The sequence below is a fragment of the Protopterus annectens genome, chromosome 1.part1 (genome assembly GCF_019279795.1).
Source record: "Protopterus annectens isolate FY-2018-M chromosome 1.part1, PAN1.0, whole genome shotgun sequence".
Classification (NCBI taxonomy): domain Eukaryota; kingdom Metazoa; phylum Chordata; order Ceratodontiformes; family Protopteridae; genus Protopterus; species Protopterus annectens.
Window position 1 is genome coordinate 1,820,288,487 of NC_056726.1, and position 27,487 is coordinate 1,820,315,973.

At 41.1% G+C, this 27,487-nt stretch overlaps 1 protein-coding gene across 3 annotated transcripts in view; it reads right to left on the reverse strand.

Moving 5' to 3' along the window:
- The window catches only part of LOC122812449 (cyclic GMP-AMP synthase-like), a 397,692-nt gene that overhangs the window by 70,977 nt on the left and 299,228 nt on the right, over positions 1 to 27,487 (reverse strand). For all 3 annotated transcript variants that reach the window (XM_044084809.1, XM_044084811.1, XM_044084812.1), the window contains exon 5: positions 4,207 to 4,482. In XM_044084809.1, the coding sequence (XP_043940744.1) occupies positions 4,207 to 4,482 (276 nt within the window). The remainder of the gene's footprint in view (positions 1 to 4,206; positions 4,483 to 27,487) is intronic.

The window sequence follows — 27,487 nt, forward strand, 5'->3', positions numbered from 1 at the left end:
CTACATTCCCCCGGGGGATAACTTACCCCTGCTGGAAAACATACTCTCATACTTCTCTCAATATATTCATAATGAAGCCATTATTTTTGGTGATGTCAATATTAATCGGTTAACTCTCTGTACCCCACATTCTTCCTTATACATTAACTTGTACAGCTTTACTCAACTTATCACTGATGCCACCAATACCAACAACTCTCCTACACACAGCCCCCTTATCGACTGGATTCTAATCCCTCATATCTCTAAATATCACAATCCTGAAACCCTTCCCAACACACTAAGTGATCACTCCCCAATAAAAATACTTAGATATATTCCTCACTTTACTAAACAGCACAGATTTATCACATGCCGCAACTTACTAACCTCCACCCTGACACCTTTAAATCTCTTCCCTCTAAAGTTAACTGGAATTTCCTTACCCAACTCCCCCTTGATGATGCTGTCCTGTCTTTCAGCTCCACCCTTCTCAGTATTCTTGACTCACTTGCCCCAATCTGCATAGTCCTTATTAAATCTAATATATCTCCATGGATATTCAATTCCACCTGCATCCTAATGAAAAATAGAGAGAGAGCATGGAAAACATGGACCAAAACAAAGCTCCCTGCAGACTTGCTAAAATACAAAGAACGTAGAAATCAGACCAAAAAGTGTATTAATAAAGATAAAAGAGACTTCTACTATAATCCACCCTCAGCCTTGAAATTTAACCCCCCAAAATGTTGGAACTCATTAAACCACATACTACATCCTGGTGGTCCCTGCTCCCCCAATCCTTGTCCTGATAAGACTCCCAAAGATACTGCCTCTACCTTCAACACATATTTCATTAACTCTATATCCAAACTATTTAACCACAGTACCAACTTGTCTACCTTTAATAATATTTCAAACCACTCTCTATCAAATCCCACTATACTCTCATCAAATTTTTTTTTACTCAAGCCTGTACCCACTAACTACATCAAATCCCTACTTTCTAAACTCTAATCTTGCTCAGCTTCTACCGACAACATTCCTTCCCTTTTCCTTCAGTTAGCTGCTGACTGTCTTGCTCTCCCTGTATCTGTCTTAATCAACTGCTCCATTTCAAAGTCCAAAGTCCCTTCCATACGGAAACAATTCTTTACTCTACCAATACATAAAAGAAGTAACTCCTCAGACATCACTAATTTAGACCAATTGCCATCCTCTCTCCTCTCTCTAAAGTTCTAGAAAAATGCATACAAAAACAAGTTATAAATGATCTACTCTCTGAAAATCTGCTCACATCTATTCAATATGGCTTTAGACCAAAGCATAGTACTACTACTGCCCTACTATCATTCCTTAATACTATACCCCTTGCTAGAGATAACAAACTTGTCTCCTGACTATTCTTAGGTCTCATTATAGCTTTCTACACTGTCTCTCACCCTCTCCTTCTGCACAAACTAAGCAACCTTAACTTGTCCACTGCTACTTTTGCATGGTTTTCCAGCTACATCACTGACAGATTTCAAGCAGTGAAGTGGCAATCTGCACTCTGCCCTCCTCTCCCAGTTAAAATGGGTGTCCATCAGGGTTACATCCTTGGTCCACTACTTTTCAACATCTTCACTAATCTTTATTCTTCCTGTCCTCAGTCATCACTGGTCCAATTTGCTGATGACTCCACTGTCATCACTATTGCTGACTCTCCCTCTGAACTCATCTCTACAACACAGACTTCCTTTAACTCAGTAGAAAACTGGCTCTCTGATAATCAGATTATCCCTAACCAAAAAAACTAAGCTACTGCTTTTTCTTCTTAAAAACTACAACCACATTAAATCCACTTTCACAAGCCTGTCCCTCAATAACACACACATATCGAGGTGGAAACTAGCACTAAACCCCTTGGTGTCAGCATTGACAACCAAATTAAATCCGATCTACACATTAACAACTGTATCAAGAAAACTCATCAGAAACTAGGGCTTCTCTACCACAACAAAAAGTTTCTCACCAGTGAAGCTAAAGTAACTCTCTCCTATGCCTGCCTCCTACCCAGTCTATTATATGGGTCTCAAATTATTACTTGCCTCACCTCCACACTCCTTGCCAAACTTAAATCTACCTACAACAAGATTGCCAAATCTGCAGCCCATCAAACTTACAAGTCACATCACTGTCTCTGCCACTCAAACACCTTAACTGACTTGAACTACCTCACTAGCTTCTTCTCCCTCAACTCCAGATCATGCACTCCATCTTTTATCAGCCTTCTTACTGACCTACCCTATCATCTGTCATCTCCCGCTATTCACCTGCTAGATCCCTCTGGAGCTATAACCTAGATCTGCTACAAACCCACAAACCTAAAATTAAGAAAGTATGTATTCTCTATAGCTATAATCCTTCCAAGGCCTGGAACAAACTCCCACTAGAGATCAGGTCACTCAAGCAACTTAGTCAATTCAAGCTAGCCACTAAAGAATACCTGTTAAGCCAATGGACCTGCTTCTGTACCCACCCCCTTAAACAACTTATCAACCCTAACTGCATGCCTCTATCTGCTCCAAACCTAAGTAACTTTCTCTAACTCTAGAACTTGTCTCACATTAACTTCTCTATCCTAAGCACATTACATACATTCTTATCTGCATAATGTAAGATTTTACGTCTGGAGACAAAACTATTGTTAGTCCTTCTGAATGATGTAGGATTCTATTAGTTTACTGTAGTAAATCCTTGTTTTTCATGTATATGTTGCTTTGAATATTTTCTGTAAACCAGTTGTTGATTGTTACTTATTTTTGTAAATGATAATTTGTAGATCATGTGGAGCTTTTCTCCCCGGGCCTCCACTGAAAAAGGGCTACTTAGATCAGTCGGACAAACCCAGTCAACAAATGAAAAATAAATAAATAAATAAACAAACAAATAAATAAATAATAAACATTTACTTACTGAATCTACTTGGAACTTTAATAGTGGTAATAGGTAAAACTGTAACACTTAGCCTGTCCTGTTGTAGTGTGCTGTTCATTCATTCCTGTTAAAACCGTAACACTTAGCCTGTCCTATTGTAGTGTGCTGTTCATTCATTCCTGTTATAGCGCACTGTTCATTCTTTCTCTGTTTAAGAATCAAAGTGTCCCATACATATGTATTTGCACTGTTGCACTCATCCATACCATGTTTAAAAAATCTAAATTTCTCATCTGTATATATTTGCACTGTTGCACTCTAGCTTCACTTACAATCATGTAATTCTACTATTGCAACTTGTAGTTTGTTAATTGTTTATATACTGCATACTTTCATACTGCTATATGAGCCTGGGTCATGGCTGGAACGGTCAACAGACCAGTTCACTCATCTGGTCATCAAATAGTAATAAAAAAATGAATCCAAGATTTCTGGAATAAAAACACAACAGATTTTGATTATTTAAAATTGAAGTGAAAAAATGAGTGATTACTGTATACTGGTCATGCACATCCTTATAACTACATACGATGGTAAATGCTAGTTAGCTGATTTATAGATTAATAGCAAGACTACTCTCTGTTAGTAACTGATAATTGAGTGCTCTATGCATGTGAACTGCACAGTATGCATATTAAGTATGCTTCATGAAATAAAATTGATGGCTTTAAAAAACTGATTGTGGCTCCCCTCAAGAGGGTATAGCTGCTAAAACTAACTAACAATAAAAACATTAATTAAAAGCAAATGTGCACACTAGTAACATTCATAGCCAGAGCAGATGCAAGATTTGGCCTTGAGATTACTGAAATACACTGATCCAACCATAACAGCAAGGTCTTCTTTCAGTAGAAGTTCGCATATACAGTAAGAACAATGGACTACTAGCAAGTGTTATCTATTACTCCTTTACATATATTCAGGTAACTTAATATGATCTCTCAAGGTCCACTGTTAACGTCACTTGGATTACTTAGATACATCTCAAAGGGCTATCTATATGGTTAAACTCCTTATGGGCTTTGATTTATTTTTGCTTTCACCTCTGACCTCCTTTGATGCTAAAGAGGACTTACTTAGATAAGGCTGTGATTAATATACAGTCTGTGTGGTCTGATTCATAACAGAAAAGTGATCAGTCCTGCCTAGCACTAGTATATGGCTACTAAATAAACAAATAAAAGCAAGTACAAATCTGCTTTTTTGCTGAAAAAAATCATAGCATAAAACCATTCATATCATACTCACCTTTTTGTTCTTCTGAAAGTTTCCCCTCTGGCTGTTTTGGTACAAAATAGAAATGCTGACTTCTAAAGCTCACTCGTGTTTTCTTCCCAAGCCACTTGTCAATATTCAGTCCTTCTTTGGTTAATTTTGGCCAGCCAAAGGGAGCTGGAACTTCTAAAGCAGGGACAACATCTATAGAAATCTGTTCCTCTCCTTTATCGTCTTGTAACACTAGAGTCACAGCTGGACTGTTCTGCTTGTTTCTTTTGATTTGAAGTGTCAGTCCTGGAGAAGGAACTGTGTATATCAAGGTGTAAGCATTATTTTATATAGTTGTATTTATAATGATTTATACCTGCTAAAATGATTGCTATCTTCTAATAGAAAATTGCACTAGAGTTTTAGAACTTGCAGTTTCAAAAGTCTGTTTGATAACTTGGTATTTTGTTGCGCAGCAAAACAGGAATTAGAATTTGAACCTGGAAGAGATTGTGTAAGTGCTAAGATTTGTAATAACAGCAATATTACTTTAGTATAATATACTCATACTCTGCTTCTTGTGTTACTATATCTCATACTTCTGGCTGTTACACAATGCTAAGAATGTATCTGTAGCAGAGTTTGTTTTAGGTAGAATATTTATCACGTTATTCAGTGCAAGTGACTCCACCTGTGTATGGAAGCTCTTTAAATGATCTCAGATGGCTCCACTGGTCTGTAGATTGCCAAAATCTAAAAACATAAAATGTGTAGTGTCTAGCATTAATTTGCTGCAGTAAGTCTCATGATCCAGTGCATGCTTTCAAGGGACTACAACTTCCAAACCATGAATATCTACAAAAATATGTTCTTTTCTTTGAGCTTCCACAAACTCACCTTTCAGACTATAACTCTTAACAAACCATTTACCCAAAAAATGCCCCAAATGTCATCCCTGTAACGAGGAAATTATGCTTACTGGACTTAATTTGATTAGCAAATTAATAAAAAACTGACTGATAAAGACCTGAAATGTGCCATGACACCAGAGGCTATAGAATGTAAGTGAAGTTAGTCAATTAATGCATGTTTTACATATGCTTCATGTAATATTAAATGTTAAATTAGTATGGCAAACATGCAAGTGAAAAGGTAGTCAGGTCTGTTATCAAGTACTGTAAAGCTGTACTATATATTAATAACAATGTCACTATACTGCGTTCTCAAAAATGAAAAAGAAGTTACAGTGGTAAATCAGTTAAAACTGCAAGGAAAGAGTAAACAAGTAGCTAACTGGATAAAAGGTGCAAGACGAAATACAGTTGCTCACTGAAATAAATAGTAAGTTATATCATGTGTACAATGGATAGTTACAGACAAAAAATCATTTTAACTTTACTGGTCCTTGTACTAAACTCAACACTTGTGGCATGTCTTTCTCATCAAATAGGACCCTATGACCCAGATATTGGAATTATTTCATTTCTTACAGAGTCAGTATCAAATCTGTACGATTTCAGTAGAAATCATACCTTTTTTTTAAAATGCAAGTGCTTAAATCAGATACATTTGAGTACTGTGTTTCATAAATACAATTTCCCTATACTAAAACTACCAGGGGGAAACAGACAAAATGTTTTTTTTTTTTTATGTAAAAAATGTATTTATTTATTTATTTTTTTGCCAATCATGACAGCTTTGAAGGTGATTATAATAACCAACAAGGAAGTTTGGGCATGCACTCAGGTCTCTCAGCAATAAGTACCATTATGACTCTGTTGTAGTTCATGTTGGAGTGAACAACCTGAGACATTCTTCACTGGACTATATGAAGAGAGACATAACTGAACTCCCTGAATACATGCCTCAGGCAGGTATGTCACTAGCCTTGAGTAGCATACTATCCTCACCTAGAATGATGTCACAGTATAAACAACAAATGATTGATTTCAATAATTGGCTTAGTATTTGGTGTCATTCAAAGGGGATCCAGTTCCCGTTAGCTTGGGAAGCCATGGTCAACAAACCTTGCTGCTTTGCCAGAGACAGTTTGCACCTGGCACCTCTAGGCTTTCGGCTGCTGGCAAAAGCTCTTGCTACCCCATAGTACCTTTTTAGGCAAGGTCTCAAAAACAAACTTATCAACATGAAATTTACCAGTCATAACAAAATAAGGGTCATACTGCTAAATGCTGAAAGCTGTAGATGTCTGGGCAGTCACAAAAACCTAGTTCAAGACCTCAGACAGTACTCCAGCCTTAGGTTCATAGGTTCATACTAGGCTATCTGCCCTAGGGCATTTATAAGCCTAGCCAGAATGTGTTTGGCTTTCGCCACCCATTTTAAATTTATTTTGCTATGCCCTTTTTTGAGGTTAGTATACTGTGCCTCTGTCTAACAGTGACACAGAAGTGATACCCGGGGTAAACCTACGATCTCCCATCCACTCATCAAGATTCCTCTTGAAGAGAGTCAATGAGGGACTCTGCCTAACCTGGACTGGGATTTTATTCCAGAGTGAAGGGAGCCTCTGGGTTATGAATCTGTCCCTCCAGCATGTCCTATTTATTTCAGTGCTGAGGTTCAAGTAGCTCGATGGGATTTGGATTTTCTGAGGTGCAGCATGTCCATTAATTCCGGGTTGGACATGGCTTTATATGTCAGGCACAGATCGCCTCTGAACAGGTGGTATGCCTCTGAGTAGAGCTGGAGTTTCTTTAACCGGGCAGCATATGGCATCTGTTTGAGCCCTTTGATCCTCTTGGTGAGGTACTTTTGGGGTCTTTCCAGTTGCTGCAGGTGTCTGGTAAGGTACATCCCAAAAGGGGCATTGTACTCAATTATGGGCCTGATGAGGGATGAGTAAAGAGGCACAATGACCTCCCCTGATCTAGATGTGAATCCCTTCATGATTAGGTGGGCTATATAAAATGTTTTTCTAACCACTTTGGCCACGTGGTTGTCAAATGAGAGATTGCTATCAACTTGGGTCCCCAGGTCCCTAATTACTTCTTCTGTACTTAATGGATTACCACCTATGTGGTAATTTGTGGGCACTTTGTTTTTGCCAAAGGGGATGACTATACACTTTTGGCATTTAGCTTGAGGCCATGGCTCTGGCACCAGTTGTCTGTTTCTATGAGGCCCTTTTGGAGGATGCTTGTGTCGGCTGGAGAGTCAATTATGGTGCCCAGTTTGCAGTCATCTGCGAACTTGGTCAGCCACAGTCCTTCCGTGTTGGCCTGTACCTCCGAGAAATATATACCGAACAAGAGAGGTCCCAGGACTGAGCCTTGTGGGACACCACTTGTAACTGGTTTGGAGTCTGACATGGCTCCAGCAATTCTAACCATGTGGGTTCTGTCCTTGAGCCAGTTTGCAATCCATCTAGTGACATAGGGGTTTATATTTAAGCTGGTGAGCTTATCTATAATGCCCGAGTGGGGTATTGTATCGAAGGCTTTTGCGAGGTCCAGGTAGGCTGTGTGGACCACCTTCCCCTCGTCAATGGCCTTGGTGACTGTTTCAAAGAAATCAACCAGGTTTAAGAGGCAGGATCTTCACTTAACAAAGCCAAACTGGGTAGGATCCAGTGTTTGTAGGTCCCCAATATCTTTATTTATGAGGTCCATGATGATCCTTTCCATAGCTTTGCAGACCAAGCTAGTCAGGCTTATGGGGTGATAGTTTCCAGGATCCGTTGAGGCACCACCTTTATGGAGAGGGACCACTGTTGCTGTACGCCACTCTTTGGGCACATATCCTGTAGTAAGGCTGAGATTGAACAGTAGTTTTATGTTTGGGTTTAGCTCTTCTTGGAGTTCATGTAGGACGCAGCCCGGGACACCATCTGGTCCCACTGATGCTGTGTTTTTTGCTTTGGAGAGGGCAGCTCTTACCTGAGCATTTGAGATGTCAGGGGGGCAGCACTCTGCTGGGATAGATATTTGCCCTTTTGGTGGGGAGGGGGGGGAGAAGTTTGCGCTGAACCTGTCAGCTAGGATGTTGGCAATGTCTGTGGGTTCGGTGTATTTTTTGTCATTTTGGTCTAATTCTGAGCATATCTGGGAATTACCACCCAGGTTCCTAACATAACTAAAGAAAGCCTTGTGATTATCCTTAGTGTCCTGTGCAATTTTTCTCTCGAAACTGGCCTTAGACAATTTTATGTGTGCCCGTAGTTTTTGCTAATACTGATCAGTGATGCCTTCCCTTTTTGGGATTTTGCTCTATCATTTAGTAGCTTCCTCCTTCTATTGTATAGTTTGTTTATGGCTGGGGTCCACCAGACAGGACGTCTGCCTTTGGAGGATTGGGTCTTGGTTTTATTTGGGATCGCATGATCCATGCATTCCTGAAGGTGTTCATAGAATGCATTTATAAAGGATTCTGCGGTCTGGGCCATATTTTCCACAGGCCCGGGGGCTTTGAAGGATTCCACCTCAGTTTTGAGGAGTGTGAAATTTGCTTTAGAGAAGTTTTTCACTGTGGTTTTCTGGGCAGGGGGTGGGGTCAGGATGAGAATATCCAGTGAGATTAGTTTATGGTCTGATCTTACCAGTGAGGGATACACTTCTGGTCTGGAGCATAGAGTCCCCATGTTGGTAATGATCAGGTCCAGTATGTTTTCCCCTCTTGTGGGAGTGGTAACAAGTTGTTCCATATCATTTGAGTTTATAAATTCTAGGAACCTTTGGGCTAGGTTGTTGGAGCTAGAGTAATGCTCCCAGTCTATGTTTGGGTAGTTGAAGTCGCCCAATATAATGGTGTTTGGAGAGACCTTCATATTTTCCAGTGTTCTCAGGAAGGCCGAGTGGGGTTCCTGGGTTTGGGAGGGTGGTCTGTAGCAGGCTATAAACTGGAAGGCAGTTTTACCCACTGTTAGTTGCACATGGATAGTCTCTGATGCTTCGTGCTTTGCCACCAACCTGGAGGTGTGGGTATCTTTGATGAATATCGATACTCCCCCTCCTTTTGTGGTTCGGTCCAAGTTTTGGGGCTGAAAAGCATGGTATGAGGTATAACCTGGTAGTGCTGGGGTGCTCTCGGGACCCCTGAACCAGGTTTCTGTTACTGCACAGATATCAATGTTCTCCATGCTAAGGAGAGTTTCGAGTGCATGCATCTTGAGGTTTAGACTTCTGGCGTTGAGTAGCATTACTCTTAGTTTCTTATCCCTTGTGATACCTATGGAGGTGGGTTTGTCTTTTGAGCCTTGCCTAAAAAAGGCACTATGGGGGTAGCAAGAGCCTTTGCCAATATCCGAAAGCCCAGGGGTGACAGGTGCAAGCCGTCCCTAGTGAAGCATCGTGGCTTGTCGAGCATATCATCCCAAGCTGACAGGCATTGGATCCCCTTTGAATGACACCAGTACTTAAGCCAATTGTTGAAATTGATAATCTTGTCTTCATATTGTGGCATCATTCTTGGTGAGGGTAAGATGCTACTCAAGGTCAGGGTCATACCGGCCTGGGCTACATGCTCAGAGAGCTCCTTTATGTCTCTTTTCATGTATTCCAGGGAGGTACGTCTCAGGTCATTCACACCAGCATGGACAATGACTGAGTCATATTTGTACTTGCCTTGGAGTGACCTGAGTGCTTGTGTTATGTGGCGGATCCTAGCGCCCGACAGGCTACTCACCGTGACCCCCTCCTTGTTCAGCCTGGTGAGCGGGACGTCAGTGTGCCTGACGATAGAGTCACCTATTACAAGTGTATCAGGTGTGTTGTTTAGTCTTAAGGGCTGTGACTGTTCGGCACACTGGCTTTGTGAGATATGTGTTGCACGTGTTTTGTTTTGGGGTAGCGGCTGCTTGGGTGTCTGCTTTGGAGGTCCCTGCTGCTTCAACAGATCTTTATTTAGAGCCTCCGAGTATGTTTTTGTGTGATTATGTGTTTGGTTTGCTGTCGTGGTAGGTCTATGTGAGACTGGAATTGTAGTGAGTGCGGTTTCCTTCTCCTCCTGACTGGTTATGCCAGTACTGAGTTGAGAGAGCTTAGCCTCCAGTTTGGCTATATGGTTGCATCTCTCACATGTGTTGGAATTTGTTGGGAGGAGGAGAGGGTTGTCTGTGTACATGAGGCAGTTGTAACATTGCCTCAAGATTCCCAGATTCACCAGCTGGACCGGAGAGGAGATTGACAACTGACCTTTGGACATGCTAGAATAATATTGGGAATTCCTTAATAATTGAAAACCAGGGCCAGTGGGGAGTAAGGGTGTAGTTCTTTTAATTTTTAGTGCTGACTTACATAATTGCTTTAGTGAGCAAGTGCCAGGTAACTTAAGTGCAATGTGTTACAGGTAACTTAAATGCAAAAACGACAAACAGTAACTTTCTTTCAAGTGAAACAAGGAAATAAGTACAGTAAGCAATGCTAGTGATCCACAGAAGTGCTGAGAAGCCGCGTATTAGGTGGAATTAGCGCTCCAGGGAAAAAACAAGCAAACAAACAACAAGCATATAAACAAAGCTAGATTCAGCAGGCCTGGATCTAGTCTATGCTACAGCAAACAAGGTGTACCAATTTCATTAAAATACAGTTCAAATATTCAGGCACTATAAACCTTTAACCAGAAATTCCCAGCTCAGAAGGGCAGAGTCCAGCCTCTTCTCCCACAAGAGTGCAGACCACAAACCTTCTTAATGTAAAATAACTGGCCTGAAGCCCAAGTGCTTAAACCAGAACTAATACACTTTAAGAATAACAGACACTGGGCTCTCAGTCAGCAGTTCCCAACTTAGAAGGATGAAAGCTACCTGTCCTGCCACCACAGTGCATGCCACAAACCTTCCTAATGTAAAACAACTGGTCTGAAGCCCAAGTGCTTAATCCAAAAGACTTAGAATGATAGCTACACTTTAATCAAGTTACTACCAAGCAGTAATAAATACAATTGAATACTTTAGAGAATGCCTGGATTAGTGCTCAAGTTACACAAACAAAGCTAGATCCAGCAGGCCCGAATCCAGTCTATGCCACAGCAAACAAGGCGCACCAACTTCAGTAAGAAGCATTTCAGATATGCATGCACTATAAGCCTTCAACCAGAAATGCTCAGCTCAGAAGGGCAGAGTCCAGCCTCTCCTCCCACAAGAGTGCAGACCACGAACCCTCTTAATGTAAAATAACTGGCCTGAAAGCCCAAGTGCTTAAACCAGAATTAATACACTTTTAGAATAACAGACACTGAGCCCTCAATCAGCAGTTCCCAACTTAGAAGGATGTAAGCTACCTGTTCTGCCACTACAGTGCAGACCACAAACCCTCTCAGTGCAAAACAACTGGTCCGAAGCCCAAGTGTTTAAACCAAAAGGCTTAGAATGAGTTACACCAAGCAGTAATAAATACAACTGAGTACTTTTAAGATGATGCAAAAGTAAAAAAAGTAGGTAGAAACACAAGTGCTGAGATCAAAGAAACGTATTTGAGTGCTGAAACTAGAAAACTGGCTAGTTATAAGAAAAAAAAACTAAGCTAGAAGGCTTCCCTCCAACACAGAAGGGCTTGGGGGCTCAGAAGCCTACAAATAGTCTATACCACTTAACAGGAAAGGCAGGAAACAAGCTTAAATTTTTTTTTTTTTTCTGTTTCCCAGATGCTCTCTTTGTACACAGTAGGAGTGCCTGAAATCAGAATATGATCTCACTGCACTCAGTGAGCAAATGAGATGGGCCCAGAAGGAGTATCCAAACACAAATTTACAAGAGGGGCGGGCAGTTGCAAGGCCACTAAGGTTAACACCAAAACAAAAACAGGGAGGGTGGGTGGGACTAACTGAAGAGCAGAGTGAAAACGCAAGGCTACAATGTCTTCCACACCTTAAGACCACAAAATGAAGACCAGAGAACCAAAGGAGGCAGTGTTTCTATCTATATTAGAGATAAATTCAACTTCTGTCTAGTTAGACTGGACAACTCCATAGAGTTCTCCAAGTTCAGGTTATGGTGGGTAAGACCCCCATTCAAGTCATAGCCAGTTATAGATCCCCCTCCATGGGTCATGGCTCACATGAAGCCTACTTGACTAAACTGGAGATAATCCAAATATTACCAAACACCCTGATTATGGGGGATTTTAATTATCCCACCATCAACTGGGAAACCTGCATTAGCTCTAATTTGCTAGCACAAACGTTCCTTGACTAACTCAAATTTCCTGGAACAAATTGTTCATATCCTGACAAGAGGAACAAGCATACTAGATCTGGTCCTCACCAACACGTCAAACAGATGTACTATACAACTGTCGGACCCTCAATAATAAAATTTGACCTGAAGTCAGTCATCTTCGAGCTGACACTAACACTAGAACTCACAAAGGACAAACTCAGACTAAACAACTTCACCAAGGCAAACTATATACTCCTAGGTGAAGGTATAAATGCATTTTGAGCCCCACCCCCAGCTGGAAGTGGCAACTACACTGAAGCTTATACTACAGCCCTCTACAATCAATTGCATAAGTGTATTGACTTGGCTGTACCAGAAAGAATCAAGCCCAGAGCCCTAAGTAAAAGTGTTTTGTACTCTAAATCACCACACAGTGTATACTTAGAGTTCAGATCACAACTGTTTTATTTCTTTTGTAAGCTTAGTTAGTCAGGGTGAGCAGGCAGCATGTCAGCACAGGAATATGGAAAGCTGACAAGGAGCCAGCTGGTGGAGATGCTGTAGCAGTGAGACTGAAGGTGAGCCACAGCTGCTTGTGGGTACTGATGTTCCTTTGGACAGGGTAACTACAAAGGTAGAGGTCAGTAGTAGTACCCAGGCTGATAGTGAGGCACCACTGTCAGAGGATGCCAGACTTCCAATGGAAGGGGAGCTGGGAAGAGTTAGAAAAGAGAGAGTTGAGATAGGCTCAGCTCTCAGACCCTACATTGCAAGGCCTGAGGCAGGTAGTTAGGGAGTCACCTAATTCTCAATGGAAGGGGGAATCTGTATACTGGGACAAAGGGCTACTATACAGAGAGTGGACCCCTGAGGGAGGGCTAGAAAGTGAGAGAGTACAGCAGTTGGTAGTGCCTAGAGCCTACCATCTGGCTAGCCCATGATATTCCCTTTGCAGGTCATATGGGCATAAAACGTACAAAGAGGCGTATTATGCAAAACTTCTATTGGCCTGGAATTTCAGAAGATATAACAGGGCACTGCAGGACCTGTGAGCAATGCCAAAAGGTAGGAAAGGCAGAAGACAAGGTGAGAGCTCCTTCGATGCCTTTACCTGTGATTGAGGAGCCATTCCAGTGAGTAGCTATGGATATTGTGGGTCCTCTGAGTACCCCAAGTTCCACAGGAATAAAATATATCCTAGTGGTAGTGGATTATGCTACACGATACCCTGAGGCAGTGGCTTTGTCCTCCATTGATTCAGAGAAGGTGGCAAATGCTTTGTTGGAGATGTTCAGCAGGGCAGGTTTCCCAAAATAAATACTGACTGACCGAGGTGCCATTTTCATGTCAGACCTGCTGGCTTGTCTGTGGAAGTTCTGTGGGGTGAAGCACATGAAGACCACGCCTTACCATCCCCAGACTAATGGTCTTGTTGAGAGGTTAAACTCTACAATCAAGTACATGCTGTGGGCATTTGCAGATCGGTTTAAGAGGGAGTGGGACAAATATTTGCCCCATCTGTTGTTTGCTTACAGAGAGGTTCCCCAGGAGTCCATAGGTTTTTCACCCTTTGAGTTGCTGTATGGGCACAGGGTGAGGGGACCTCTAGATTTAATTCGAGATGAGTGGGAAGGTGAGTGTGAGTCTCACAAGGAGTCTGTTGTGACATATGTCCTGAATCTCAGGACAAGGCTCAGGGAACTCATGGGCTTGGCCCAGGAGAACTTGGCAGAAGCCCAACAACAGAAAAGGTGTGGTATGACAGGAATGCTCGAGCTAGATAATATGCTGTGGGGCAGCAGGTAATGGTTCTCATTCCTGTCAGACACAACAAGCTGCAAGCAGCTTGGGAGGGACCCTACAAGGTGGTAAGAAAGGTAAGTGATGTTAATTACATGGTGGAAGTGCTAGGCAGATGGCAGGGGCACAAACTGTACCATGTTAACATGATGAAACCTTACCATGATAGGGAGGCCCTTGTGCTGAGCATTTGCAGTGGATTGCAGGAGGAGTTTGAGGGAGATCTGGGAACTAATCTCCTCAATGAGGCTCGGGCTGACACCTCGGTTGAAGGGGTAGCAATGTCCCAGCAGTTATCTCCTACCCAGGTTCGAGAAATCCAAGCAGTGTTGCAGGAATTTGGGGACGTGTTCACTGGGAAACGAGGAAACTCCCACCTGGTGCAGCACCAGGTGGATACAGGACCCCAAAGGCCTATTAGGCAGGCCCCTTATAGGGTGCCTGAGAGAGTCAGACAGACTCTAAGGGAAGAGGTACAGGAGATGTTGGAACTAGGGGTGATTCAAGAGTCCAACAGTCCCTGGGCCTCACTGGTGATATTCGTGCCAAAAAAGGATGGCAGCAACAGGTTCTGTGTGGATTACAGGAAAATAAATAGTCACACATAGTCAGATGCTTAACCCCATGCCTAGGACAGATGAGGCCCTAAAGCAGCTGGGTGGGGCTACGTATCTTACAACCATTTGGTCTTTGGCTAAAGAAGTTCGCAGATGACTGCAAACTAGGAGCCATAATCAAAACTCCAAAAGATGTGGACATCCTACAAAAGGGCCTTGTTGAGACAGATGCCTGGTGTCAAAGCCGTGGCCTCAAGCTCAATTCCAAAAAGTGCATTGTCATTCCTTTTGGTAAAAACTCAGTACCCATGAACTACCACATAGGTGGTAGTCTACTTAACACTGAAAGTGTGATAAGAGACCTTGGGACACAGGTGGACAGTAGTCTCTCCTTTGATAATCACATCGCCACAGTAGTCAGGAAATCCTTCTATGTGGCACACCTCATCACAAAAGGTTTCTCATCCAGGAAAAAAGAGGTAATTGTTCCCCTCTACTCGTCACTCATTAGACCCATTATAGAGTACAATGCCCTTTTGGTATGTACCTCACAAGACATCTACAACAACTGGAAAGGCCACAGAAATACCTCACAAAGAGGATTACCGGCCTCAAAGAGATGCCCTATGCAGACTGTCTCAAAAAACTGCAGCTTTACTCCATTGCATATCGCCTACTCAGAGGCGATCTCTGCCTAACACACAAAGCTATGTCAAACCCAGAGCTTTTAGACATGCTCCACTTAAAGAAATCCCAATCCCTATGAGCTACACGCTCTAGGGACCTAAACCCCATCACCACAATAAACAGAACATGCTGGAGCGATAGATTCCTGTCCCAGAGACTTCCCATACTCTGGAACAAACTACCTGTCTATATCAAACAAAGCTCCTCATTAGCACTCTTCAAGAAAAATCTTGATGATTGGATGGGAGATAGGAAATTCACCTCGGGGATCACTTCTGTGGCTCTGCTCGACAGTGGCACAGGAAAATAATTTTCTTGGGTGGCGAAAGCCAGGTACCTTTGGCTAGGCTTATATAGGCCCTAGGGCCAATAGCCTAGTACCTACCTATGAACCTATGAACCATTGATCTTACCAAGGGTTACTGGCAGGTACCCTTGACTCCCAGTGCCAGAGAGAAGTCAACATTTGTGACTCCTTTTGGCTTGTACGAGTCCACAAAGATGCCCTTTGGGATGAAGAATGCCGCAGCAACTTTCCAGAGGCTGGTGGGTAATATCCTAGCAGGAGCAGGAGGGTTTGCCTTTGCTTACCTAGATGATATTGCCATCTACAGCCATTCCTGGCCAGAGCACCTTCAGCATGTTAGGGAGGTGCTCGGCAGACTACAGAGGGCAGGGTTGACCATTAGGCCGAGCAAATGTCAGGTGGGTATGACAGAAGTCTCCTACCTAGGACATAGAGTGGGGAGTGGTAAGATAAGGCCAGAACCTGCCAAAGTGGAAGCTATTCAGGCATGGCCTGAACCTGTTACCAAAAAGCAGGTGAGGGCATTCTTAGGGGCAGCAGGGTACTACAGAAAGTTCATCCCCAGTTATAGTACCATAGCTGCTCCCCTCGCAGACCTAACGAGGAAGAACAGGCCAGATAAGGTAGTGTGGACCCCAGCATGTGAGCAGGCATTTCAGAAGCTTAAAAAAGCTTTGGGAGGACCCCCTGTGTTAGCCAGTCTACAGTACAGCAAAGAATTTGTTGTGCAGGTGGATGCTTCGAACCATGGGGTGGGGGCTGTACTTAGCCAGCCTGATTTCTTCAGAGTGGGAAGAGCACCCAGTGGTTTATCTCAGTCGTAGGCTCCAACCCAGGGAGGAATGCTATGCAGCTGTAGAAAAGGAATGTCTAGCTATAGTGTGGGCATTGCAGAAACCTCAACCTTATCTGTATGGAAGAAAATTCACTGTAATGACAGATCACAACCCTCTAACATGGTTAAACAGAGCCAGTCAGCAAAATGCCAAATTGCTAAGATGGAGACTGGGGTTGCAAGCATATGATATGTCAGTGCAGCACCACAGTGGGAGTAGCAATGCCAATGCAGATGGGCTCTCAAGACAGGGAATGGAGTGAGGTACCCTCAGATAGACCTAACCCTCTCTAGCGGCATTTCTCAAGGGTCACTTGAAAAACTAGCTTGAGTTCTCCAGGGGGGGTAGAGATGTGAAGATTGGTGAAAGATGGGCGAAGGCTGCCAGCCTAGTCAAATAGAATTTGATACATAATTCTATCATTTGTATAAATAAATGTAAAATACAGGCTTGTGTTTTTAAATGAAAGAAAACATTGTAAAATGTGAACTTCAAGATTGTTGCAATGTTGCCATCTGCTGTAAGGAAAATCAAGCCAAGCATTTCAAATGTACTTTGAAGTTACAATTATCTAAAAAATGGTGCAGAGGCATCTGGCTGAACACATTCTTTCTATTGTCATAATTTAAGGAATAATTGTTAGAGTATACATGTGAAATCTCTTTTATTGTTGTAGTTTCCTGAGCAGGTGTTAGCTTGCTAAATAATGCAGTTTGTGGTCTGGGAACTCCAGACTAAACGTCAAGATGATGTAATGCGAATTCCGGGAAAACCTAAGTGTCAAAATGATGTAATTTGGGAGGGCCTTAGCAGAGCTGTTTGTTAGTGTTTTAAAAACTATTGTTCAGTGAGAGACTGAAAGCATTTGTCTTGGACCATCAACCCCAGCACTGCTTGCTCTTTATGTATGTAAGTAAGATTATAGCATTGTCTTTTCTCTTAAGATTAGCTAAAGATTATAAAGTTAGATTAAGGGTTCTTCTTTGACATCAGACCTGTCCTACTGTATTATTTTAAGTTTTTGTGTGATCTCTGAACTCTTAGATATCTCTGTGGTGTAGTAGTATTGTCTTGTGTTTTAATTATTTATTATTAAATATTTTAAAAGCCTTTACCTATGGCTGGTTTGTGTAGAGATAGGCTCTGGAGTACATTGCATATTTGTAGAGGTTATCATAATAGGCTACTCTAATAAGCCTTAGACTGAATAGTCACATTACCAATGGGATAACAGTATTGCACAGTAATAATTGGACATCCTTTCAAGGGCCTTTGGGTAGCTGATAAATTATTAAGCTGGTGGTGGCAGTAATTACTACTGTAAAGTCTGGGTAAAGAGGCACAGCTGGAGAATCTGTGTCAGCCTTTCCCAGGAGTGTCTGTGAAGTTGTATAAATATTTATCTCAAAGTGTAGATGTGTCTCAGCTACCTGGGCAGGGACACGAAGCACTGGTTGGACAGAGAGGGTACTGGAGGCTAGCTTGCCAGCTAGGCTGAGATCTGGACCCTATAGCTGTGCCAGTGGGTAGTCTTATTGGGGACTTGGAGAGCAAGGGAGCAACCAGCCCCAGACTGACTGTGAACTCTGTGTGCACTTAAGGGAAATTGTACTTTACTGTGTGTATTAGTTATCCTTTCCTCTTCTAGGAGACAACCTCCCTGGTGCTAGTGGTGAGGATTGAGGCTCCTTGATTGCTGGGCCAGGGCACGGTCGTCACAAAAGGGTTAAACTGTTCTTAGCTGAGAAGCAAGGAAAAAGTCAAATAAATAAATAAAGGTTATTCATGTAACATGAATTTTCAAGGTCTAATACAGTTTGAGAAAAACACTGACAAGGAATTCCTGAGATGCAGGTGCAAAAAAGGATCCGAGTTGGAGGCAAACTGAACTGTCACGTAATTCACCTTGAAACAAGAACACAAAGGAGATTATTAACAGACTGCATGACATCATCGAAAGACTACTTTTACACAGAACAGGAAAGGCTCTCTAAATACCAAAGTAATGACTTTGAGAGTTCCCAAAAGACTGCTTTCATAAGAATGTATATATGTGGGATGTAATCTGATTTCTTGGAAAATCTGTTAGAGCTGTTTAGTGGAGAAAACCTTTTATCCTGTATTGAAAAGAAACTTGAAGATAGTAAACCCTGCAAACTGTACAGTATTGTTGTATGTTTTGTCTGTTATAGAGACAAGTTATATTATTATTACTGCGCATATAACCCGCAAAGTTTATGTGCACTAACCAGACTTTGTTTCCTACAAGGCACTAAAAATGCACATCTGACAAACATCTGCATTTAATTGCTAGGCATCAGCATAGAGCTGCAGTCGGCAGCTTCAGTTAAATAAAACAAGGGTGTCAGTGACATTTAATCTTTCAATCATTTATTTTAAATAACTTTTCAGTACTGTTTCTAGTGCAAATAGTTTTCTTGGTGTAGGAGAAGTTGATTAAGGTAAATGTAAATATTTTTCAAATAAAAAAATTAAAAGTTGTACAAAGCATGTACTTGCTGTTTCCAGCAAATCATGCAGCGTATAAAATGCACAAAATATGAAAAGGTGTATAAGAATCATGCATTTATTACTGAAAATATATTAGAGCTTTTGAAATGATTGTGAACAGACACAGACACAACAGAGCTTTTCTCTCTCTCTCTCTCTAAGCATGCTACTTCTTTTTAAAGACTGTTACCATAAATGGACTCAGCTTCCTACAGAGCTGAGTGACTTTTCAATACAGAATATTTAGGTCTGAAATCCTAATACAACAGGAAATAAGAATCTTAGACTACTGAAATATAGGATTTGACTAAAGAAGATTGAATTCAGTATACATCTTCCAGTGTTCCCTTTTTTCAGGATACTCCTTTGGACATTTTGCAAGTACTGTAACTCTTCTAAGTTCAGACTTCAGCTACTGAAAGTTCAGTCACTCTTTGCCTTACTTCTGAATTGTGCTGTAGACTTTTTGAATTGAGAACTCATGCCTGAAATTCATTGCCTGTGAGTCTTCTACAAATGATCTATGCTGCTAGTCAGAGGTACAGCCTTCCATCTATCCATCCATCCATCCATCCATCCATCCATCTAGGCTTCTGACTTGCGCCTGACTCCTGTAGTAACCCCGTGAATAGTCACTGCCATCCATGGAATTTACTGGTCAAGCACGAAAACTAAGCAGATTCCAATGCCATTCTTCTTCATGATATCCTGGCAGGTGTTTTAACAGGAAAAGATTTTAATGTTACAGTGATTACATGGAATCAAGAAAGGAGACAACTGCATGAGGAAGGAAATAGGTGGGAGATCAAACCATTGTCCACACTTCCAAATGAAGATGGTGATGTGGTTACTTCATGGGGAAAACTAGGTGGTATCAGCAAGCCTACATTTGAGCCTCATTTGTCAAGATTCCCTCTGGAAGTGAAGCAAAGCAGGATCTTAAGAAGGAGTTAAGACAAACACAGCTCTCACTTCTCACTTTAAAGGAGTGGATGAGATAGTCAAGGATTTTCACTATTTTCAAGGGCAGGGGAGTCTGTTTCCTGGAAGAAGGCATAGTGTTACAGAGATGGACACCCAAAGCAGGATCTAGAAGGAGAAGGGTGTGACAACTGGCAGTCCGAAGGACCTTTCAATGGTCACGTCGGGCCATACTGCATGCTATAATTTTTTCAGACCATATGAGAAAGAAGCACATACAAAGAAAGCTTATGCCAAATTTCTAATGACTTCTAATGAACAAAATGTCAGAGGAAACTGCAAGATGCATGAGCATTGCTAAATATTTAGCAAAGGATGAAACAATGCTGAGCGAGGGCAGCTTTGGTGCTGTTCCACATTATTGAGGATCCATCTCAGAAGCTAGCTGTGGCTATTGTGGGGACTCTTTGTACCCCAAGATCCACAAATAAGAGGTATATCTTCAAGGTGTTAGACTATGCTATTTGGCACCCTGAGGCAGTGACTTTGTCCTCTACTGAGACAGGAGAGGTGACAAGTGCTCTTTTAGATATTTTCAGCAGGGTGAACTTTTCTTGGAAATATTAACAGACTCAGATACTAACATCAAAGCACTGTGGTATAAAGCAGTTAAAAACTAGCCCCAGCCATCTGCATATAAATTGTCTGAAGGAGATGTTTACATCTATTTAAAATCAAGCTGAGATAATTTCTGGATCAATTTAACTGGGAATAGGAAATGTACTTGCTTCCTTTCTCTTTTTTTTCATAAAGAGATGTGTCAAAAGAATCTACATTTATTTTTCACCATTTAAGCTACATTACAGTTTTAAGTTGAGGGTCCTTAGCTTTAGTTTGGGATGAGTGGGCGAGGGAGTGTGATTATTGCAAGCGATCTGCTGTAAAGTATGCCCTACATTTCAGGACTAGGCTTGGGCAGCTATGACATTGACTTTGACACAGAGCACCCAGTACAATCACAGCAACAGGAAAACATTTGGTAGGACTTGGTAACTGCTAGACCATAAAGATGTACATTTGGACCAAGGTACTGATGCTTATTTCTGTTCCATAAAATAAGCTGCAGGCTGCATGGGAATGTCATTTCACTGTAGTGAGAAAGGTAAGCAATAAAATAGATGGTAGATTTGCCAAGCAGAAGGCAGATATAGAAAAAAATACAGTGTTAACATGATGGAGCTCTACCATGACAGAGAGTCATTGGTACACAGTATATACAGTGGGTCACAGAAGGAATTTAAGAGATATATTGTAGTACCTTGTCAGTGAAGCTCAGTCAGACACTTCAGTGCTGGAACAGTACTGAGACAGCAGCTATCCCATTCTCAGGTCTCTCAAATCTAAACAGTACTACAAACATTGGAGACATGTCCACGGCTAAGCCAGGGTGTACACAACTGGTAGAGTGCGCTATGTAGTCACATGGATCCAAAAGCCATTCAAAAGAGCAAAACTAACTCTCAAGGAAAAGAGATGCCAGGCAGAAATGACAAATACATCATACCCCAATACTAAAAATGCAAAGGATCTTTCTAGACAAAGAAATGGGTAGAGTAAATTGTGATGTACCCATCAAATGCTTTGTTTTTTGGTGGTGACTCTTGAAAGCTCACTTGAGATTAACAAAGGGAGAGAAATGTATTAGAAGTGAACTAAGGTGAAGTCAATATAATTATTTTTTTTTTCAAATAAAAAAATCTGTACAAAGCATGCGATTGTTGCTTTCAGCAAATTATGCATTATATAAAATGTGTAAGTTAAATAGGAATTGCTGAATTGTTTTTTGTAAAATGTATTAGAAATTTAGAACTTATTGGAAATAGGCACACGTATCAGAGATTTCTCTTATTTTTTTATTTTCTGTAAGCCTTCTACTTCTCTTTAGAGGCTAAGGCCATAAATGGACTTCAATTTCCTAAAGAAATTAATGATTTTGCAAAACAGCTTGCTCAGAAACTAAATCACAATCTGATAGGAAATAAGAACCTTGGACTCTGGAATAGAGGGGAGTTTGTCTAAAAAAGACTACATTAACTATTGATCAAGTATTGTCATTCCAGGACACATTTTTGGATATTTTCTAAATTCAAAGCTTTAGTGTTAAGAGTTCTGTCAGGTGTGCTTCGTGGACTAAGAACTCATATCTATAATTCACGCCTATGAATCTTCTATATGTGCTATATATACCTATACCCAGAAGTAGGTAAATGCCAATGATATATTGGCTAGTGACAGTAGCAGGACCTGATAAACAGTATTTTTCTACTGCCATTTGTTTGTGTAGGTCTTTTGTTTTGTACTTCTCTATGCAAGTGCGCATATTCATTTTTTAGTTATTTTGAAAAAAATGATTATAAAATTTAAAAATGTGAAGGTGGTGATGTTTTTTATTAGTATAAGGGCATGTGCATAGAAATGGTGGCTTTGTTAACTGCTGGCATCCACTTTCCAAAGAGTGACAGCTTCAGCTAATTATATTATGGCTGACTTATTTTAAGACTAGACATTAATTGTACTAAACTGACATGTCTGGTGACATAGTGTTACTATAAAAGACAGGAAGGGAGTGCTGGCAATACACCATTTATGTATGTGTGTGTGTGTGTGTGTGTGTGTGTGTGTGTGTGTGTGTGTGTGTGTGTGTGTGCGCGTGCGCACGCACCAAAAAAGTGGACATTGGTGTTATTTGCTCCTATTAAAATAGAAGACTTCTAGCTTATAACCTTAGTATCTTGACAGGAAGATTAAATAAGGTTGAGGAAACCCTTGTAGGCTCATAACATCAAAGACACTTGTTTTGGTAAGAACAGACTGCCTCTATTGGTAACTGATTAGTTTCTACCAGACTACTATTCAAAATACTCCAAAATCAAGCCTCTCTGTCCTATAGGTAGAGAAACCCCAGAAAATTAAACACATAATCAATTAGCAGAACTGCTAGCATTCAACCAGGATTCAGTTATGAAACAGTCCGATGTCATCTCAGCACTAGAGAGCTTCCTAAACATTTTGCTGCACATATAACCAATTATACTTCAGAAAAGTACAAAGGGATAGGGGAAGCAATTTCCTCCAGTATATAAACAAACCCTTCCCACTCTTTAGAAAATGGATGGAGGACAAAATTGAATATGAACTTTTTATTTTCTTTTTCTTATTTAAATACAATGTTCTTGTGCATGCAAGCATTTTGGATACCAGGCTTTATACAAGGTGAGCTGTCCCATCTCAAGCTGTGGCAGGACATTTGTCTACCTCTAAAGTATGGAATGCTACTGTTGATTCTGCAGTCAAGCTGGCAACCCCTGTTAGCAATTGTGCAATCTTTTGGTTGTGGAACTGTCTGGTCCCACAATGCACTTGCCTTGGTGAATTTTAACTTTTGCCAATGAGCAAGTCCCATTAATTAATACTGAAGTACTAGAAAACTGTGAGTGGATAAGCTTGCTCAATTCTCTATTGAGTATGGGGGGGGGGTAGACCAGCTAGACTGTATTAGATGGTCAAATGTTAAACATTTTGACTAGTTGCCTGATATTATTTAATTGTTGTAGTTGTGTTTTGATATACATTTGTAATTATGAGACTCACAAGACCTCAGCCTTGATTTTTCATTGTGCTTCTTCTCTTCCATCTGATGAGTTTAGTGTATTCTGTGCAATTTAAACAAAGGGCTAGGCAGATTTGTTCTAAATATATTAGACTGTTGTGCCTGTGTGGTAAGCATTACTTTTGACAATGCCTTAAGGAAAGAGAAGGGTTATGAACAAATGTGTTGATAATAATGAGTTATTTTTTACTGTTATATTTTGCTATAAGCAGCTGGTCTGGTGAACGTAGATAGGCCGTCAACTTGGTGAGAGAACATGATCATGGAAATTTATTGCATACAAAGAAGTTTTCTTTTAGTGGAGTATCAGGAGCAATTAGTGATACTGTGGCACATATCATAGGGTTTATTCTTATGAGGTTGGCAGTGGTACACTCAGTTATTTAAAAAAACTCAAGTACCATCCTTTGCTGCTCACAGGGCCATGTAAAAATTAATCATTTTTTACAGGGGGCAGGTTGGATGCACTGATTTCCTATTCACTGTTTTGTTGATGGGTTGTAACTGGCAGAGGTAAATCCCCACAAAATAGCCATTGCTGGAAAACATCAGTTGTTAAACAGAAAAGCCATTGTTCCAGATAGAAAACTGGCAGTTCATTCTTGGGACAAAGATCAGAATATCGATTGACTTCTCTTGTGTTTTCTCCCTTGGTCAGCTGGGAGTTCCTATGTAGTTACTTGCTGTTTTTATCACCAGAGAGGATATTTTGTTAGATTTCTAGGACAGGGGTTGTAATATATCAGTATTTGTGTAGTAATATTTCTTGGTGTAGAAGATGAAGACATAGGTGGAAGAATTTATGGATATATTCAAATTGAGTGTTTCTGCATTATTTTTCCTGTTTCTTACTCTTATTCTTAATTTTGTTAATTTCTGTTTGACATGTTTTTAAGTCTATATCAGTGTATGCATTAGTTTATCTTATGCTTTTTAAGTTTATTTTTCAGAATATGTTCTAGAATGCAAGGATGTTTGTAGGCTGCTACAGGTGTGACATTCCACACCACACAGGCATTAATGAGAAATCAGGGGACAAGTCAAAGATAGTTAAGGAAAAGGAAAAAGAGAAGGAAAAGCAAAAAGGAATGGGAGAAAGATAGGGAGAAAGATAAAGAAAAGGACAAATCCATAAAGAAGTCTCACAAACCTTCAGAATTTTCAGATCCAGTGGTTAGGATTCCCTGGATGTTGAATCTGGCTTCTCTTTCAGAGATGATAAGGATCCAATCTCCCATTCTACCTCCTCCTCCAAAGTTAAACTCAGCTCCAATCACACTTTCTTCAAAAGAAATTGTCTTATAGATCTTTCAGCCCTCCACTGGCAGCTTCTTCCTTCAACTCCATATGACATTCAAGGAGCCTTTCAGAAGCTGATGTTGATGGGGTGATGAGGAAGATTTTTTTAGGATCCCCCTCCACCTGATAAGCTCATTGATTTGGTGTTGCAGGTGACGTGGAAGGAGCTTGATGTGGCGGAGCCTAGATCATGAAAATCTGACAAGATATTGGTTTCCCCAAGAGACAGACCACATGGGAGCAAGGCACCCACTGTAGGAGCTGAGAAGGTATGAGTGTCTGTCTTCCTAACAGGGACTCTAGTGCTTTGGACAAGTTTGGAATGCAGACTTGTGCTTCAGCGACATTTGTGTCACATGTGCCTAACTATTTAGCTAAATCAATCTAGAGAGACTTGACTAAAGAACTATCCATTTCCCTTTTGGGTGCCTTGTCTGCAGAGTCCCTCAAGACCTAGGAACCACAATTTGCTACCCTTCAGACTATATCTAATATGTCCATGCACCTTCTATCAAATGTGGTTGATGGCACTTCCAGATCAGCAGGTACTGGCATTGCTCTGTGTCAACATGCCTAGATGTGTCTCTCTGTGATTTTATGGAGAATTTTAAGAAATCCTTTTTGAATGCTGCTTAGAATGGGTCCACTCTTTTTGGACCCGAAGTCAAAGGAATGCTCACTAGAAGTGAAAAAGAGGGCAAAACCCTGTTTACCATGGGTATCTGCTTTTCCATCCCCTCCAAAGGACATTCTCCTATGACCAAAAGAGTTATAGGAGATTATGGTTCCACAAATCCAAATGTTTTGCTCATGACACTTTGGAAGACAGACCCCTGGGGCAGATGGGGGGGGGGGACAACTTTGAAGGACATCACCCCTGTGGCAGACATAGAACCAGGGGTTTCTAGGCCCTTTTGCCAACAAATCCTTCCAGCACTACTGAAAAGTTGCCTGACTGTCATACTCTGGAGGCAGTTGGGGAGTGCTTATCTCTCACACTCAAGCCTGGCTAGTCAACACATAATATTCTTGGGTGCAGAAATCAAAGTCAGAAACTATGTTATTCCCTTTATTTTCCAACCTTGAAGCAAGCAAAGAAAACGTATTGATATTCCTTTTAGGTGGAGGAAGGCAGCAGCCTTGGATGTCTTAAAGCTGCTGTAAATATGAATCATCCAGGAGGTCTCACCAGACCAGAAATGGTCCAGAGTCTACTAAAGATTATTTTTTGTTCCAAAGAAAAACAGGGACCTCAGACTCATTCTGAACTTCAGTCATCTAAACCAGCTTGTCAGACAAACAAAATTTCAGATGGTCAAAGTTCAATCTATTTTGCCTTCAATAAGGTAAGACAATTGGATGTGCTCAGTGGGCCTGCAGGATGCCTGCTACCACATCAAAATAGTGAGGCATTCCAGGAGGTTCCTCCTGTTTTGGCTGGGAGCCAGTCACTTTCAGTTCAGGGCACTACCCTTTAGTCTCATCACAGCTCCCCAGGTGTTTACTTAATGTATATCAGTGGTTGTAGTGCATTTCAGACTACAGAGGTTCAAGGTGTTCCCATATCCAGATGTCTGGCTCAAAACTGTTTCCATAAGGGATCTACTTGTTCAAGCCAGGGACTCCTTGCTCCAGTTATGCACCTACCTAAGTATCATGATTATCATTCAGAAATCAAAGTTAACTCCTTTCTAGAGGATAGAGTTCATAGAATGCCACCTGAATAGCACCTCTCAAACTGCCAACCTTCCACATTTCAGAATCTTTACCCTGTGTCAACAGGATTCCAAAATTTCTCTCTATCCAAACATCCCTGCAAAGTCCATCCTTTGCTTAATAAGTATAATGGCAGCTGACTTAACTCTGGTCCCATATGCCAGATTTTATACGAGGGTTCTACAGTGGACTGTTTCAGTCTAATGGTCCATGCTGTATCAACCCATGCAGTTTCCATTCAGTCTAATGAGAATATTTAGGCAGCATATTTTCTGGTGGCTAACTCCCCCCTTGTTCCTCTAGATGGTCTCTTCATTTTTCTGTCCCCCATGGCCACAATTACCATGGATGCTACCATGGATGCTTCCTTCCTGGGATGGGGGTATCTCAAAGGGAAGCCATCTGGATATGCAAAGCTTATATAAGTATACTTTTTTGTACTTAATCTGTTTTACTGATAAACTATGCTGCATTTATTTATTTGCTTGATATTGCTGGTCTCTGTGTCTGCATTTTGTTTTTCTCCCACTCTCCCACCCAAGTGTTGTTGTAGTCTTAAACGTGGTGGCTTTGGAACTGCCCACCCCTGCTGTAAATCTGATTTTGGACACTCCTCCCAGTCCCATCTCATTTGATCACTCTACTAAGTACAGTGTGATCATTTGGGAAGGACTACCCCCTTGCCTCTTTGATTTTAGACACTCCTCCCAGTCCCATCTCATCAGATTATTCTGCTTTGTACAGAGAGCAGAATAAAAGCACTTCAACACTTAAGAGCAAGCAGCAAGGCAAAATAAGTTAATAAAGTAGAAAGAACACAATTACAATAAAAGCAGCTGAATAAAGTGTATTTTTTTATTTTTATTTTAATGGAGCGGGAAGAAACAGAAGACAATTCAAGAT